Below are 17,350 nucleotides of genomic sequence, written 5' to 3'. Positions count from 1 at the left end.
ATGCTACAATCAGCTTTTTGTCTTTAGCAGCGCCGTTTCAAGTGGGGCCAAACTGCAATGATTTACGCTAACCATATACGACTTAGTCTACTCATCCAGCCCCATCAAGCAATGTTTAAAACAAAGATAAAGAATGTAACTGACTGTTATATCCTTCAAATCACTAGAGGTTATCCTTCCTGCCAGACTCCTTGCGGACTTCTGTGGGGAATATCACCTGTTATGATTATTATTTTATCGTCTGATTCATGGAGCACTAGTGGCTAATAAGGAACACTAGCGATCTCCAAATCCGGTCGGCTGCATGGCTTCATATATTCGAGTCAATGCGTGATCCTGTGCCTTACTTGCATTGACCGGTGCCAAATCAAATCCACAATCCAGAAATACTGTCTTCCTGTACAAGATCTTCGCACGTGGCCGTGAAGCACGAAACATGGTGGAGAAGTATTCCCGAAAGATGGTGGGTCTATCTTTTAGGAGAAGGAATGGACGTGACGAATTATATCTGCTACATGCCTATGACCTGCCAGGTTTGGAGCTGGTACCTGAGAGAATTTACATTGCTACTCCACTGAGGTTATCTCTTTAGCGCTATGTAGATCACATCAATCCCCAGTCAAGTTCATACATCCAAATCATAGATCAAATGCGGTCTTGATGCTCCTTAATGCAGATAAAGGTGATTGATTGGACTCTGGTACCAGTACTGATTAACTCCATCTGTAGTAGAAAGGTCATTAAGGACACCTCAATCCTCGTGGAGTCAAGAAGTGGTAAAAATGATGGAATCCGTAAGCTTAACTAAGAACCTTCTTAGTTTAAAATCTATCATATTTTTAGAATAAAGTAAACCAAAATCAGTGGTAAATTCCAGCAACTCGAGTCGCTGGATGTGCCGGTTGTTGATATCTTGTGCCGCAGGAGTGTTGGTCATCTTCTCATAGTTCATGACTATGCGGCTCCGGGCAAAGATATCATTCGCCATGGTCAGGAGGTCATGAAAGTTTTGAAAGGTTCCTATTCTCTTAAGGGCCCTAGATTCCTTCTCAATAATAAATATCTAAATAGTGAAAGCCATCAGTACAACCGCAGTGATGTTTGAGAACATTTTGATGCAGGTTTCGCATGGTGACCAGTGGCCACAGAGTATTCTTGTTATACCATGGGGGCTCATTCTTATAGCTACTCTCCGGATACAAGAATGATTTCTCTCAAAACATCGTAAGTCACGGATTAATAAGAGAAGAGTAAGGGATAGTTATTGTAAATCAAATATGACATAACCCATTTCCTCGGTCGTATCATCATCAAGGGAATCGAACTTTGCCTCTTCTATCTTTTTGGAGAGTTCGGGCCCCAGAATAATATACTAGGTTAGTACTCAGATTGTAGATTTATGGATATATAGGCCGATTGATTATAGCACATGCCGAGTTTGGATCTTGTCTATGAGGATCTCTTGCTGTATACGTTTAACCCAAAGGTACCTAGGTATGATATCAGAAAGCGGAATTAAAGAAATTGCCTGCGCGAGCAGTTGTTGCTTGCAGAGATGACCTTGCCGTTGATATCCTGTTCCCCTATATGCCTGTTATTTTAGATTGCAGAGAACCACTGCTCCTATACTTACATTAAACCTCATTTTGGGAAGATAGAATTTCTTGTGTAATCCTTGCTAAATAGCGTCTTTCCGCCTAGTTCCAATGATACGATTGACCCCCCATCGATAAGGCGGAATTCATCGTTCCTAAAGGCGGCAAACCACCTGAGTAGATATCAAAGGTGTTGAATGGCAGGTCAGCAAATCTGAGGCCAATGACTTGGGGGTCAAAGCCAAGGAATTTGGGAGCAGTGATGTAGCTGCCCAACTCCGCTGAACTTCGGAATGCTAACGCCATCCAGTGATTTTGATAAATTCGTCAAGTGATAGGTTGGAAAGTTCTATTCAGAAAGTGTGATGTATGAAGTATGAACCATGTCTACTTCATATTGATAATCTGCACATTGATAATCTGCATATTTTTACATCGAAGTCATAACTCATATCACGGTTATTACCAAACCGAGCCTCATTAGTTAATGGTTAAATCAACGTCATTATTCAGCACACAACATTGTTGGCAATGGGCCTGCAACATAATAAACGGAGAACATTTCGTGGGGGAAGATAGAAATATTCATATCCCAGGAAAAGAGAAGTAAGAGACCTCTCAAAACAATACATGTAAGAAATCCACTAGACAAAACCAGTGAATATGTCATAGCGAGAGGGGGAAATCATCTGTTCATATAGAAAGAGAAAAAGGTATCTTAACAGGGCAAGTCATGATTCCAACTCATGACATAGACAAGAAAAGAAAAGAATATTCAAGATGGTGGAGTGGGTCGACAGAGGCATTGGTATTACACACCAGTGGATGGAGTCTCAACTTAAAGAAAAGGAAACTCGTCATACCTCTCTACCAACCAACAAACCACTCAGAAGAACCAGTACCTAGAACTTCGAAAATTCGTAGCCCTTCGACGGAGAGGGCGCATCAGCGGGACGGGGACGGATGACATCGCCATTGATCATGACGAATGGGTCAAGCTCGGGGTAGAGGACGTAAATCCGGTCACGCAACTCCCGAATCTTGCGGGCCTTATCCTCAGGCAAGCTCTCAAGCTCCTGTTCGAATGCGACAAGGTCACGGTGGGTGCGATCCAGCAGCTCCAGACGCTGAATATGTCTGTTGATGATATCTTGAGCGGCAGGAGTGTTGATAACCTTTTCATGGCTTTTGATGACTCGGCTGCGGGCAAAGATATCATTCGCAGTAGTCAGAAGGTCACAAAAGATACGAGAAGTCTCCATTCTTTTGCGGGCACTGTCGGGGATGCCAGCATCAAAGTCGGCGTGGAAGTTTTTGGTAGTAGATTCGTCGCCATCCACATTGTTAGGTGTCTCCAGAAGTGACTTCCTGGCCTTCTTGTCCTTCAAGACCTCCACCTTGGTGGGAGTTTCAATGAGTGCATTTACCTTGCCCTTCTCCTTTCGGGAAGAGAGCGATCCGAAGTCACGGAAGCGCTTTGTGATGGGTGTGCTGGGCAAAGTTGTAGTAATCTTCTCGATGGGAGAGTCGACAGGGCTGGTCACAGTAGCGGTGGTATCATCGACGGTGGTGTCGACAGTGGTGCTGGCACAGGAAGCCTCATCAGAGCTAGTAGGGTCCATCATCATGGGAAAGGTGCCACTTTTTCCGTACATGAACCAGTGATACTCGGGACAGGGATCCTAGACTGTGTCAGTTCAATTTCATTTTAGAATTACTGAGATCTCACCATGTTGTCAGATACCTAGTTGGGTTAATGAATCAAAGCTTGGAAGTGCAGAGGTGAATGTGAAATTGAATGTTGCAAACGAGGGGATGAAGGAGGGAAAGAGAAATAGAAAGTGAAAGTGAAATAGAAAGAGAAGGTGTTGAAATAAGAAGAGGTTTTATCAACTCTGCGTGCGCAGCGTTCAAAATTTAAATTGACCATATCTAAGTATCATATTTCACATCACCGTTCATTAATACTATCGTTATTACGACATCTTTCAAGATTGCTGCTCTTATTGAATGTACTTGTAGCATCAATTGATATTGGTCGCTTCTAACTATAATATGAATGCCAAAGATCAGTCAAATAATGACATCGAGAGGTGCTAAGATGTGGTATTTTACAAGTTTCATGCGTCACCTAGGTATTATTCTTTGGAAGCTGTCTGGAGGGAGATACTTGGAGTAAATATACTGGAAACAAAATGCTTCCTCGATATAAAGCCCTGTAGCCATAACATCATTTCATTCCGTAACTTCATAACCGTTCTACTAAAAACTTTGAAAAGACAAAAGCAGATTGAATATTGCTAGCTCATCGCACCCCCATACTTGGGAAGAATCTAGGCCCCGCGTATCCATGAACACGAATGCTCTGGATATCAATATTTCCATCAGATCGGGTATTCCAAAGCTTAATCAGAATGAACCGGCAAGAGCTATAAAAATGAATGATTAGATCAGAGTTTGAAAATTGGGGAATTGACATTGTGAAAAGACGTACGGGGCTGGGTCGAATTTGAGGGTCACAACGCTCTTTTCTCTGCTTATTGAGAAATGGGCAAGAGGTTTGAGTAATTGTGGTGTAGGACTGGCATTAGAGGAGATTGGAATTGGATCAACCAAACTTGGGGGTTGACGTCGTCGCAGGGTATCAGAATTTTGTAAGCGCATAGCATCAATACGGCGCGTTAATAGTAGGCGGCGATGGTTGAAGGTGCGGACGTTGGAATCTTCGGGGTCTTCCTCCCAGCTTGCGCTTTCGTCCTCGCTAGAATCCTCTTCTGCGATATCGATAATGGGCAGTTCATCTTCATCTTCGCATTCCATGAAGGCATCATCCGGAGAATCGGAGTTATCGTGGTACTCAGTGGTAACGCGAAAATCTTCCTGTAATTCGTTTGACTGGTGCTCGGTGTTTTCAGTGGTTGACAGATTCTCGGTGGTCGACAGGTTCTCGGTCGTAGACTGGGAGTCACTGTTGAGGCTAAGAGACAGGTGTGGAGATCGAAAACCAATCATGTATTCTTCAGAAGGTTGTACGCCCGTCCGCCGAGAACGACGATACCTTCGCGAAGTCGGATCAATAGTGGGTTGTATATTCGTGATAGTGGTCAAATCCTCGGATGACATAGACACGAATACCATACCATCTTGGCTTGGTGTTTCATACCCGTTTCGAGTCTTGAAAACTATTTTCGTGAGGCAAAAAGGTGCCTCGTTCAGGTGACGAAGAATAAGATTGCAACTACCAGACTTGGAACAGTAGACCGACTGGTCACTGCGCAGGACATTCTCCGGAAAAGAGCTGCCTCCATCCGGACCAAATATCCCACCGTCACAGCTGGCAACCTGCATCTTCAGAGGGCCAGGAACAACTTGACCATGGTGGCCGTAATTGAATATGGCTGATTCACCCTCCCTATTGTCATCGGCATCTGTCTTACGGCGCTTCGCTCGACCGTGGTCATCTGGGGAATTTGAAGCGTTAAGAGACATGCTAGATGGCGGTGGGAGTGATTCACGTAGGTCAGGTCTAAATGATCGACGACGGAGTCTCGGAGCAGTAGGTGTTAAACCCCTGGTGGCCTGGTCCAAAAGTCTGGCTCTACGTTCTTCCGGGGTCGAATAGGATTGAAGTCGTTGTAGATGGTGCTCAAAGTAAGCTCGAGCTTGATCAACGCTGGCTTGCTCGCTCTGATAGGCTTCGATTTGATTCAAAGTCTCGATTGCTCGTAGAGTCTCATCTGAATTTGAGTGGTTGCTGTCTGAGTTAATCAGGTTCCGGAGGTGCGTCAAGACTCTGGGGCCCGGGTTGGTGGTCTGAGTTTCCTGTGGGGGAGGTATCTCAGTGGCTAAGAGTACTTCGAGCTCGCTTGGAGGATCATCGCTGAGCTGCTCAGCTAGTCTAAATGCCCTGGTGTACCGCTCGGCAAAAGTACGAGCTCGATCAGGTGGTGGCTGAGGAGAATTAATACGAAAACGAGATGATCGGTTAGGGCGACGGGAAGAGGCAGGCGGATGGTCGTAGTTCCTTGACTTTCGATCTGTCAGTATGAAGTTGGGTAGGAACAAGGAATATGAAACAAACCATGCTGTGTGGTCACCACTACAAAAAATCGGCTATCTAGGATTCACAGAGGAATAAATAGAGGACGCAATACGAGAAATAGATATCGATTAAGCGAAGTATGTAAATCAGTAAAATATATATCATGAATGTGATGAAGTGAAGTGCTCGCCTTAAAGCGGATTCACGTGATCTATTAGATCATCGTTTGTGGGGGAAGCTTTAGTTATTTAGTTATCGAACGGTTCACTCTCCACCATTGTCCTTCTTCAGCAGTTTCCTTCAATTTTCCTCAAAATGGAGAGTGATATGGATCCCAACATCACCGCTGGTATGATTTCTATGATTCGATGTGATCCTATTCCACTAAAACCTCATTCAAGATGAAATCGCATTATACGATCGACAGATTCGACTTTGGGGAGTGCAAGGTCAAACACAGTGAGCTACCCAAGCCTCAAACATAATAAACAAATGCTAAATATATATTCCCAGACTTCGCTCAGCCAGCATTCTCCTAATTACGGCGAAGGCAATCGCCAATGAAGTTGCGAAGAACCTAGTGCTAGCAGGCATTGGCTCACTCACCATCATCGATCACGAACCAGTGACACAACACGATATCGACAGCTCGTTCTTCCTGGCTGCAGCCTTCACAGAAGATGAGAGTATCGTTGTAAAAGGCAAAAATGTATATTTACAGTCCCAACTATGAAAAGACGTACTGACCTTCATTCTAGCGCGCCGAAGTTGCAGCCCCTCCAATTCGCCGCATGAACCCACGTGTCAAACTGTCAATCGATACCTCAGACGTTCGTCTGAAAGATCCCACCTTCTTCGCCCAGTTCGATATGATCATTGCAACCGATCTAGAGTTCACCGCAAATACAACCATCAATGCAGCCTGTCGTGTAGCCAACCGCCCCTTCTATGCAGCTGGTCTCCACGGAATGTACGGCTTCGTTTTCGCCGATCTTATCTCTCATGATTTTGTGATTGAACGCCAGAAATCAAACTTTTCCCCATCGCCGCAGGAGACTCAAACTAGGAGTATTGTGTCTATTACCAGGAAGAAACAAGGCAAAAACACCATTGAACTTGTCACCAAGCGCGAAACGTACTCCCCCCTCATTCTGGCGAATACCTCCCCCCTACCCAAAGAGTTCACCTCAGTTGCCAGACGCAGAAAGCAAGTGACACCTCTAATCAGCTGTCTTCGTGCACTATGGGAATTCGAGAAAACATCTGAAGGCCATAAGCCCCCCTCCTCAGCCGAAGATATTGCCCGCTTCACAGAACTTGCAGTAAAAAGCCACCGGGAACTGAACCTCGAAATGGAAAATCTGAGCAGCGTCTTCATCCGCAAGTTTTTGCAGAACTTGGGGTTGGAAGTTAGTCCCGTAGCCGCATTCTTGGGCGGTTACCTAGCTCAGGATGCAATTAATGTCATCACGAATCGGGAACAGCCGCTACAGAATATGTTGTTGTTTGATGGCGAGACCTCCATCGGTCCCATATACCCTCTTCATCCGTTTTTCCCTTCTCCTGGAGTGATGACAATCCCGATCCATACAAGTGCCGCTTCAGCTGCAATTGAAACAGCTGCCAATAGCATTGTTCCAGCCGCTGTAGCAGCATCTGCTCAAGAATCAATAACACTGGATTGAGGGCCAGTCGGCATGTACCAATATGACAACAGTATTGGATCAAGGCGGTGTTAGTTTTAAGGTTTGGATTGAATTAACAACAGTATTAGATCGAGATGGTGATGGACATGCTCAGGTATCGAAATGGCAACGGTCTTGGAGCAAGAGAGCAATGGGTCTAGAATTATTTACACGAGTTTGACGATTATCAGCAGGATTAGCAGGATTGGCACATTAAAAAAAAGCACATTAACGATTCTATATTTTGGGCAGTATGTTCAGATGGCAAACTAAGCAAGTCAATATACAGCTCCTGCTAATAGCAAAGGAAAAACAAATTAGCACCATGCAAATGTACTCAGGGTGTTTCCTTTCGGCCCAGCTCCTCGTCACTAGTCCTCCTAGGACCGAGAGAGGACTCACCCTCTTCCTCGTCGCTGACAAGACCCTGTAGCTCGAAGCCCTCTGCATCTTGGATGCGCTGGGCGTCGGAGGATGAACGTACACGGCCGTTCCCGTGGCGGCCATTGGCATTTCCATACTTGCCACGGGCGTCGGTCTCAGTATCGTCATCCCTGGGGAAGACGTGCACAGCGTAAACGTGAATCAAGATATGGGCAACTGGAACTGGATTAGAAAGAAGAGGGGTGATAGAAGGGGAGAGGATAACCTACAGAGGAACACTATGAAAGTAATGCTAAACAAGATTAGCAAGTATGCAACGTGGCTGATATCAGCGTCAGCGAGCAGTTGCATCTGCTCCTCAGTAGCACCCATGAACAAAAATCCAGAGGCGCAGAGTAACTGAGACGGTTAGTATAAATTCGAAGACAAGGCAAGAAGCGGGAACATACGAATGGAGTCAGGAACTGAAAGCTGTTCGGGTCAGAGCCACTCATGTCAATGGCAGGCTTATCGCGCAGCACGAAAGAGATTTCAATGATACGTGCAACGCCGGCAGCCATCAGTGTATATCCAAAGAAAGTATGTATCATGGTACTGATCATCAGAGTCTGGGGGTGAGCACCCATGGAATAGCCAGTCTGTATAATGACAATAGCAGGGATGATGTTGCGCTTGGGCTGACCCCCTCTGGTACGGCTCATCCACATGCCCAACAAACCAGCACACCACCATATGACACCCATAAGGGTGTGCTGCAGGTCATTCCTGACCCACTCCCCGCCCCAATGGTGCTCGGTAAAGGTATTGACACAGCCCCACGCGGCAATAACAGCCGAGTCGAAGAATTCCTGACTGCGGCCAGTACGGCGCAGCCAATACTGACCAGCTAGCAACAGAACCAGTAATGTGATACCATACGCGACGAACGCGCTACCCATAATGAAATGCGCCGCACATTGTCCGGTATGCTCACCCTGACAGAAACCAAGCGCGGTAATACCACCGAACAGCATCTGCGTCCAGCTGACGACGGGCATGATCTTGCCGATAATACCGTGGGCCCGGACAAATATCCATCGAATCCGACCTTGGAATGCCTTTTCAAGATGCAATCTCAGATAAACGCCCAGCACGACCTGGACCACCAAGAGCAACATCAACCAATTCGCAACGGAAGCGTGAACGTTCTTGCCGAATTGACGACCCTTATGCGCATGTCCGAGAAAGTAGGCCACGATGGCAATAACGGTACCGACCGTTTGAACAGGGACGTGCCAGCGTGAGCGAACCATCTGGCAAGACGGTTAATAGATAGAAGACGGAAGGGACAAAAGTATACGCACTCCAAGCACCATCCCCAAGGGGAAGATGAGTCCAAAAGAGAGTCCCATAAGTAAAATGTGTATCCAAAGTGTAGTATCCTGCCAAATATCATATTAGTAAATACATCCTTGGAATGATGCGCGCAGAGTACGAACAAGAGGTTCTAGTGATATAGCGGAGCCTTCGGGTACAGCCTCATGACCACCGTGGGCGGCAGCGATGCCGGCCATCAAGACGAGAGCGCATAATGATCTTCGTGATAGTAGCCCCATAACGATATATGTAGGAGTGGGGATGGCCGTTGACTGGAAGAGAGTTGCAAAGAAATGAACATGGAAACGGAAACGCAAGGCCAGATCAGGCAACGTCGATCTTAGCCTGATCTAGAATGCCTTATTAGGACTAGCGTATTTACATACTATTCGTGCTCCACTCTTACAGAGTATTATCTTCCAGCAAGCCATCTTAGCTTCAGCAGTCTGATCCGGGCTCCAGCCAAAATATCATAGTCAGGAGAAAATTCTGCCGAGGCTGTACATCGTAAATCACTAAAATAAAAAAGAACCTTGGAGACGCTTAGAAGTTCCCGAGGTCGTGTCACCTTCATGGCTGATTGATATGCAATATTTTGTTTTGAGCCCTACCTAGGTAGAGTCTAATGACCCGAAGGGTGATAGGGTATTTCCCGAGCAAACCGTGCTCAAATGGTCTTATTACGCAGGTATTTCGGCTAACTGGGTAGTATACAGTGGTAAACATCGAGAAGTGATAAGTTGGTCCAGGGCCATCTACAATATCAGAGATTGTTTGTAGTAAAGAGTTGAATTCAAAGACAAAATTCTCCGACATGTAGTCAACGAGTTTGCTGAAACAAATGCTAATAGTCTCTTCCTCATTAATGGAGAATAGCTTGGCATCTCTGACCTTTTCAACTTCATGAAATTAATAAACAAAAGAAACAGAGAAGATGTGTCCACCAATCTGGAAAAAGACGTGCTTCCACAGTGAAATTAGTCTCTAGATTCTATCTTGCTGCTATATATTGGCTGGGCGATGAATATGCTTCTGCTTCCGGGCAACTTTTTCAGAATAGTCAGATAGGCCTACTTGGGCTTCTCGTACGCAGCGGATAGCCAGATGGTTCTTAGGGCAAGATACATCGACAGGTGACCGGCTTTATCTATTTCTTCACACACTGACTCATTGTCTCAAGTTACAACTGGAAAGCAAGTCAAACCTTTCAGTCGACACTTTCAATGTCAGTCAAGTAGGAGGTGAAATGCGCATGAATTCACATCTCGACCAGCTGGTACAAGACGGTACCTTATATCGCGGAAAGACCTAGAGCCTATCAGATTTCACCCCTGTTTCCACAGGACTGTGGGTGAAAGTTGTAGATGCAGCTTCATATCTCTTTGGGGCTCCTGGGGTTAGTTCCCCGTCGGAAAAACCGACAATGGCATCACAAAAGCCCTAACACAATGAGATAGGCTCACCTTTTTCGTTTCCCATGACAGGATTTAGAGATGTCACCGGCTGACTCTTCGGCAAGTTTTGAACAATCACTTTTCCATTTCACCCGGCATCACTTGCTTTGGGAGGCTACAATCCAAACTAATGATGACAGCATCGACTACTTTTAGCCCCAGCACGCAGTGCCAGAAAAAACGCAAGTCTATGACTGGAACAAAGCACGCCGGCTACGACGACCTGGACGACTTCCCGCTTCCAACAAGCAGTGAAAAAGCTGTGGTACCTCTACAAAAGCTATTGCAACCAATTTTCAATTGCCACCATTGCTGAAGTAAAACCCGGCCAGTGTTCTCATTCAACAAACAGAAGGCAACCCGAGGCAAGAAGGCAAGCCACGTCCACATTATTTCAAAGTCTATTGGTCGCAGGATATAGATTTTTAAATATGGACTTTAACTATGGATTGTGAGGGCCAACGAAACAAATGCCTTGTCTCTGGTTTTTGACTGGGATTCAGAGTCAGGTCTTACAGTCCAGCTGCTCGGTCCATCACCCCTGGGTCGACTGAGGCTGTTTTGGATCTATATCGATCCTTGGCCAGTCCCTCGACTTTGTGGGTACAATCACAGTTCAAACTTGCGGTCGACAATATAAGTTCTCACTTCAATCGCCTAGCATCTCACACTGACGACGCGTCTATCAAGTTCATGGTTGGAGTCTTCTGTTCTAGACCATAAATCTGATGAGGACCATGACTTAAAAACTGCGAAGGCTAATTTATCTGCTGCTCTTAAAAGGCCTTCTATCAAGGACAGTAGATCTAATACAGACCATGAGCAAAGACACAGCCAGCTGATCTGACAGCAATTCTGGCTCTGGAGGAAACAAAGGAGAAAGAGACAGAGACTTTAGGAATTAAGAGGATTCAGGAGACCAGCTTGTTTGCTTGATCATGGAGGAACAAGATCACCCTTGACTTGCACCGGAATCGTAAAATTTCTATCATGTTCAGAAGAGGTTTTCTTTGGGGTTCTCGTCTGGAGGATGGATGGGTCAGCAGATAACTCGTGGATTCATGAAGTAGAGAAGTAGAGAAGTAGAGAAGAGAGCAAAAACAACTATCATTGTCTTACTCTGGCGAATTCTAATCGGCCTTGTCACTTCACTGTTTGAAGCTATTCAGAGATCAGTCAAGCTGGAAGAAGCCATATTTACTTTGAATTCTTACTGAAAGCAAAGGAAAACGATAATTATAGGAAAGTACTGTATAATTTTCATTCTCTATGGTACCTAATATAACATTCGTGTTTTTGTTACTGTTGACGGGTATACACAAAACCCCCACCAGACTCCCGACCAAGATCTATCCTAGCAGAACATGTAAATGAAAGGACATGAGAAGATATAGCAAAATGTAGTCAAAGGCTTTTAACCGTAAATATGGGGGTCGAAACGACGAGATATGAGGTGGGATGAGATGAGTATGGGTGAATTGAGTTTTAAAACATAAGGGGAAAGCAAAAAATATTGGGGTATGATGGAAAGAAAAAGAAAAAAGAAAAAAGAAAAAAGATCAGCTGCTCTTGCCAAGACCTTGCAGGTTGACAAGCTCGTAGTAACGACCCTTCTTGCGAATGAGTTCGCTGTGTGAGCCGCTCTCGACGATCTTGCCTTGGTCAAAGACATAGATGATGTCAGCCTTTTGGATCGTGCTGAGACGATGTGCGACGGCAATAGTTGTGCGACCACGCGCTGCAGCGTCGAGGGCAGCCTGTACAACCTTTTCGGACTCAGAGTCTAGGGCCGAGGTTGCTTCATCGAGAAGGAGGATCTTCGGGTTGCGGAGGAGAGCGCGGGCGATAGCGATACGCTGCTTTTGACCGCCGGACAACATGCCGCCCTTGTTACCGACTGTTGTGTTGAAGCCGTCACTAGAAATTGTTAGATTGTTCCCAAAGTAGAGGGTAAGGTATAACTTACGGGAGGGACATGATGAAGTCATAGATATTGGCATCCTTGCATGCCTTTAACAGATGCTCCTCTGCCACATCGTCACCGGCAATACCGAGGAGAATATTCTCTTTGACTGTGCCCTGGTACAGGGTCGGTTCTTGGCTGACCAGTGCCAGGTGGCTACGGTAGGAGTTGACGTTGAGATCGGCGATGTTCTTGCCGTCAACAAAGATTCCGCCAGACAAGGCATCGTAGAAGCGTTCGAGGAGGGCAATGGTGGTACTCTTACCGCATCCACTGGGTCCAACCAGGGCGATGTACTGACCGGGACGAACGCTCAGGTTCAATCCACGGAGGACGGGCTGTTCAGGGCGGGTCGGGTAGCGGAAGTGCACGTCGCGGAACTCAATGGAGCCATCCACCTGTTCAATAGTCTCACCATCTTCAGACCAGGTGTCGATAGTCGGGCGGCGGTCGAAAAGCTTCCGGAACTCGGACGCAGCGTTCTTGGCCTTGCCCATATCGGGTGAGAAGGAGAAGACCGTTCCGGCGGACTGGGCCCCGAACAGGATCTCGCTGAAGCAGACGAAAAATCGGAATGTGTCGTACTCTCCCTTGCCAAGCAATGAACCACCATACCAGAAGCCAAGAGCAACGCAAAAGAAGACGCAGGCCTGGGAGGCAGCGTAAAGAACGGAGGACTTGGTGACTGAGATCAGACTGACGTGGGCCTGTTCATCCAGCTGGGAGTGGTAGATGCTCCACACATCCGACTCACGGGTAAGTGAGGCAACAGTGCGGATAGCCGAGGTTGCCTCACAGGCGTAGCCGGCAGATCCCTCATATGCCACCTTGGACCGGCGCTGGAAGGCAGCAAGCATGTAGAATCGATAGAAACCGCATCCTAGAAGGACAGGAATGACAGATATGCAGACCAAAGCCAGCTTCCAGCCGAAGCATAGAGCAATTATGATCGAGGCGAGCAGAGTGGTTGAGGTCATGAAAATTGTGCCAAGAGTCTGGCCACTGATACCGGACAAGTGCTTGGTTTCTGTGGAGAGGAAAGAAGTCAAAGCACCAGTGCTGTTCTCTTCCTTGTCGAAGAAGTTGATGTCCTGTCGGAGCATGGTGCGGAATGCCTGGCTGCGAGCCTTGCGAATGAGTCGCTCGGAGCAGAAGGCGAAGGCGACACCGTGGCAAGAGAAGGTTATGAACTGAACGATACCAACGACCAAAAACATGAGTGACCAAAAGTCGGCATCAGACCGAAGCTTTTGGTACTGCGATGCGGGCAGAGAAAGTGCGCTGATGGCCTTGGCATAGAGGAAGGCCTGGGTAGGCTGACCACCACCGGCGAGACAGGAGAAACACAAACCGACAACAAGATACTTCCACTCCTCTTTATTGAAGGAGGCAATAAACTTGATCAAAGTCCACAGCGAATACTTGGGAGTAGCATCCGGTCCGCGCTTGGACAGAACGACGCTGGAAACAGACTTGCGGGTGTCGGAGCGACGCATCTCCTGGGGGAAAGCACTGTCTCCCTCTTCATACTCTACCTGACGAATAGAAGAGCCACTAGTAAAGGACTTCACTCTAGTAGTATTTTCCTTGTCCACCGATTCGTCGTCAGAAAACTCCTCATCCTCCATAGCGTCAGCTTCCTTTTCTTCGTTGATGCGCTGAGCTTCAACGAGGTTGGAGTAGGGACCGGCGTGTTCCAGCAAGATGTCGTGGGTACCTTGCTCAACGATTTGGCCGTTGACAAAGACGACGATGTTGTGGGCATTCTTGATAGTTGACAAACGGTGAGCAATAACAATGGTAGTACGGCCTTCGGCAGCACGATCAAGAGCAGCTTGGACCACACCCTCGGACTTGGTGTCAAGGGCGGAGGTGGCTTCGTCTAGCAGCAGAATCTTCGGGTCAGAAACAATGGCACGGGCGATTGCGATACGCTGCTTCTGGCCACCGGACAACAAGAAACCGCGCTGACCGACATTAGTCTCGTAACCTTCCGGAAGACCATTGATGAATTCGTGAGCGTTGGCCATCTTGGCGGCGTTTTCAATGAGCTCCTTGATCTTTTCCTCTGACTCATGTTCGAAGTGGGTGCCAATAAGACCGTGACGGATGTTCTTGTAGATGGTAGTTCCGAAAAGAATAGGTTCTTGGCTAACAAGGGATATTTGCTGGCGCAACCATCTGAGATTCAGAGTTTGAATATCGTGGCCGTCCAAGTAGACAGTGCCACTGACAGGCATATAGAAACGCTCCACCAGACCGACGACAGTACTCTTACCCGAACCAGAAGGTCCAACGAGAGCGGTGGTCTTACCAGCAGGGATAGACAGAGTGACGTCTTCCATAACAGTCACTTCGGGACGAGAGGGATAGATATGCTTGACATTGGTAAACTTGATATCACCCTCGACGTGGTCGAGAATTATACCTTCTTCGGAAGTAGGATCAATAGGTGACTCGCGGTCAATGGTCGAAAAGATCTTGGAAGCCGCAGCCACAGCGCTGGTGAAGGCCTGGCCGTTGGGGCTCACATTACCTAGACTGAAAGAACCAATAAGGATGGCCATGAGAATAGTCAGGACTTGGCCGACATTAACCTTGCCCTCGACCAAATAGCGCGAGCCCATCCAAAAGCCAAGACCGTAGTTTAGGAACATGATGCCGAACATGGCACCGACCATGATACCGAGCGCCATTTGCAGGCGCATGCCCCAGCGCTCAGCCGTTCGCAGGTGAGCCTCGTACTGCTTCGCAAGCTTATCCTGGGTGCCAAAGGCGGTCGCATTTCGGATCGAGCTGATGACCTCTTCGGCCACAGTACCACCTGCACCATAGCTTTCCAGAGAGAATTTGCTGTATTTGATGATAAATCGAGATCCGCCACCCATGATCACCACGAGGGCAACAATAGTGGAGGTACAAATACCAGCCAGGCGCGCATATTTGATATAAGCCACGATGAAGGCCGTGATGAAAGTCGCCACAGCGGTCAAAGTCAGGCCGACCTTTTCGGAGATACCATCCTGAATTAAATTCGTGTCCGCAGTAATACGGGTAGTGACTTCCCCAGCGCCGAGCTTATCGAAATAGGCGATATTCTGGCGCAGGATGGCTTCTAGGTAGTGCTCTCGAATCTTCTGGGTGACATGTTCGCCAGTGTAGATAAAGCCGACGGTGCTGATATAGACAGTGACAAATTCACCAATGCCGAGGTATACAAAATACAACACGTTCTTGGTCAGCTCCTGATAGAATTCGTGATATGGGATAGTTCCCAGCTCGATTTGTTGGAAAGAGGTGGTCAAAGAACCGAAGAGAATGGTGAAGAGGGGCAGGGCAGCACCGGCGGCGGCGGCGCAAATGGCGCTGACCACCAGGATCAGGATATCCATGCGGGAGGCATATCGATATAGACCTAAGAAAGAGACCTTGACTGGAGGGGAATCTAGTTGGCGTTTCAAGATCTCTTTTTCATGTTCAGGGAGATGCGCATAGAGCGCATCCTCATCTATCGAAATGGGAGCCTTAGACTCGTCCTTTGCGTGATCCAAAGTCGAGCCGGAATCGAAGCTTGGATGTGACTTCTCATCAGGTGGATCTGGTGCAACCACGTTCTCAGTGGTCTTTTCGACAGAGACCACTCCTTCTTCTGGTTGTTGCATGACGCTAGACTGTAGAGTAGAAATGGTAGGCCCACTTGTTTACCTGGTCACTGCAGCCTCAGCCTGCAGGTGGACCGTATATGATCTGTCAGGGTGATTGATGAATTGAATTCAAAATAGACAGTATGAAGTAGTAGATTCAGTGAAGAGGAAAGGTTGGAAATTAGAAAATATCCTGTCGTGAAAGAAAGGGGAAAGGATAAAAAAGGGATAAGATGAAGTCGAAGGGAGGGGAAGATGAAGCTTAAATCAGAAAATAATATAATATTTATAAAAATAAGACTCGGGGACGGCTTTCGGTGGACGAACCGATCTGATTGATAGATCTTTAATCGTCTAAGATATTACAGGTTAATATCCAATACGGAGCGGAGTACGTAACAAGATGACGGGCAATACTTTAGGAAGTCGGGGGGTTGCCGGAGGGTCAAGTCTCCGACATGTTTATGCATTTACGCCTCCCTTTTTTTCTCACATTCCGGGCACGCAAGGACATTCCACAAGGTGAATATCAGGGATCTGTCTCCATTTCTTAATATGATCTGCCGGTGGAACGCAGTGTCTATCCAGCCCCTACCACCGTGTACTACGCAGACCTGTCCGGAGGGATACACATGAAGCCCAGATGCAACATCTAGAGTACTATCCGAAATGCATTACACGATATTGTTCACCTTGACTCATTTCGATCATGAGTCAAATGAGATCTGACCGTAGATCCACCAGATACACCAGTTATAAGTCGCCCAGTAGTATAAGTTGGGACATAAAATGGGTGTGCATATGTTCGGATATTTCTAGCTTCCGAATCTCCACTTGGAAGGAATCAGTGGTTCTAGCCACAAACTTGCGTACTGTATACCGCATTAAGGTATTGAGGATCTGGGGGCAGTGCATACGTCGTGAGCTTAGTTATAAAGCAGACAAAACGGTTAACAGAGACATCGTGAATATTCAATCACTGGATGAAACCTTTATACAATCCTAAGCGAAGTTTGGAGGCGAGCTTGTCCCAAGGTTCCGAGAACGAAAACGAGAACGATGTGGTCTCAGACAGTAATTAGCTGAATTAGGCAGAAATAAAAAGAAATTGTAGCCTTGTAATTAAGGTGTTCGGTCGATGATTATATAATACCACGTACTTTGAATCACCTGACCAGTCTAGCGAAAAAAAGCCAAGCCCTGCCGCACACAAATCATCCACTTCCC

General features: G+C 46.8%; 6 protein-coding genes across 6 annotated transcripts; 3 read left to right on the top strand and 3 right to left on the bottom strand.

The window, feature by feature from the left end:
• Positions 1-2,375: 2,375 nt before the first annotated feature.
• N7495_008992 (uncharacterized protein) lies at positions 2,376-2,959 on the top strand (the record flags this gene model as incomplete). Its single annotated transcript, XM_057211643.1, has 2 exons — positions 2,376-2,383; positions 2,440-2,959. 2 exons carry the CDS (start codon positions 2,376-2,378, stop codon positions 2,957-2,959), a joined length of 528 nt encoding a protein of 175 aa, XP_057061186.1.
• A 941-nt stretch (positions 2,960-3,900) lies between these two features.
• Positions 3,901-5,624, bottom strand: N7495_008991 (uncharacterized protein; the record flags this gene model as incomplete). The annotated part of the gene is made up of 2 exons (XM_057211642.1): positions 3,901-4,024; positions 4,090-5,624. Coding segments are annotated over 2 exons (1,659 nt in total), but the record flags the coding sequence as incomplete, so codon positions are not given.
• A 328-nt stretch (positions 5,625-5,952) lies between these two features.
• Positions 5,953-7,322, top strand: N7495_008990 (E1 ubiquitin-activating protein AOS1; the record flags this gene model as incomplete). Its single annotated transcript, XM_057211641.1, has 4 exons — positions 5,953-5,986; positions 6,039-6,096; positions 6,151-6,346; positions 6,396-7,322. The coding sequence occupies 4 exons, from the start codon at positions 5,953-5,955 to the stop codon at positions 7,320-7,322; spliced, it is 1,215 nt and encodes a 404-aa protein (XP_057061184.1).
• A 337-nt stretch (positions 7,323-7,659) lies between these two features.
• N7495_008989 (Ytp1 family protein) lies at positions 7,660-9,301 on the bottom strand (the record flags this gene model as incomplete). The annotated part of the gene is made up of 5 exons (XM_057211640.1): positions 7,660-7,922; positions 7,976-8,105; positions 8,156-8,998; positions 9,050-9,127; positions 9,185-9,301. The coding sequence occupies 5 exons, from the start codon at positions 9,299-9,301 to the stop codon at positions 7,660-7,662; spliced, it is 1,431 nt and encodes a 476-aa protein (XP_057061183.1).
• Positions 9,302-10,649: 1,348 nt separating this feature from the next.
• Positions 10,650-10,832, top strand: N7495_008988 (uncharacterized protein; the record flags this gene model as incomplete). The annotated part of the gene is made up of 1 exon (XM_057211639.1): positions 10,650-10,832. One exon carries the CDS (start codon positions 10,650-10,652, stop codon positions 10,830-10,832), a length of 183 nt encoding a protein of 60 aa, XP_057061182.1.
• A 1,243-nt stretch (positions 10,833-12,075) lies between these two features.
• mdr1 (ABC multidrug transporter Mdr1) lies at positions 12,076-16,150 on the bottom strand (the record flags this gene model as incomplete). Its single annotated transcript, XM_057211638.1, has 2 exons — positions 12,076-12,433; positions 12,483-16,150. Coding segments are annotated over 2 exons (4,026 nt in total), but the record flags the coding sequence as incomplete, so codon positions are not given.
• Positions 16,151-17,350: the final 1,200 nt, after the last annotated feature.

The sequence above is a fragment of the Penicillium taxi genome (genome assembly GCF_028828555.1).
Source record: "Penicillium taxi strain IBT 34144 chromosome Unknown utg000005l_segment0_segment0, whole genome shotgun sequence".
Classification (NCBI taxonomy): domain Eukaryota; kingdom Fungi; phylum Ascomycota; class Eurotiomycetes; order Eurotiales; family Aspergillaceae; genus Penicillium; species Penicillium taxi.
Note: the sequence above shows the minus strand (reverse complement) of the source record. Positions and strands in the feature narration are given on the sequence as shown.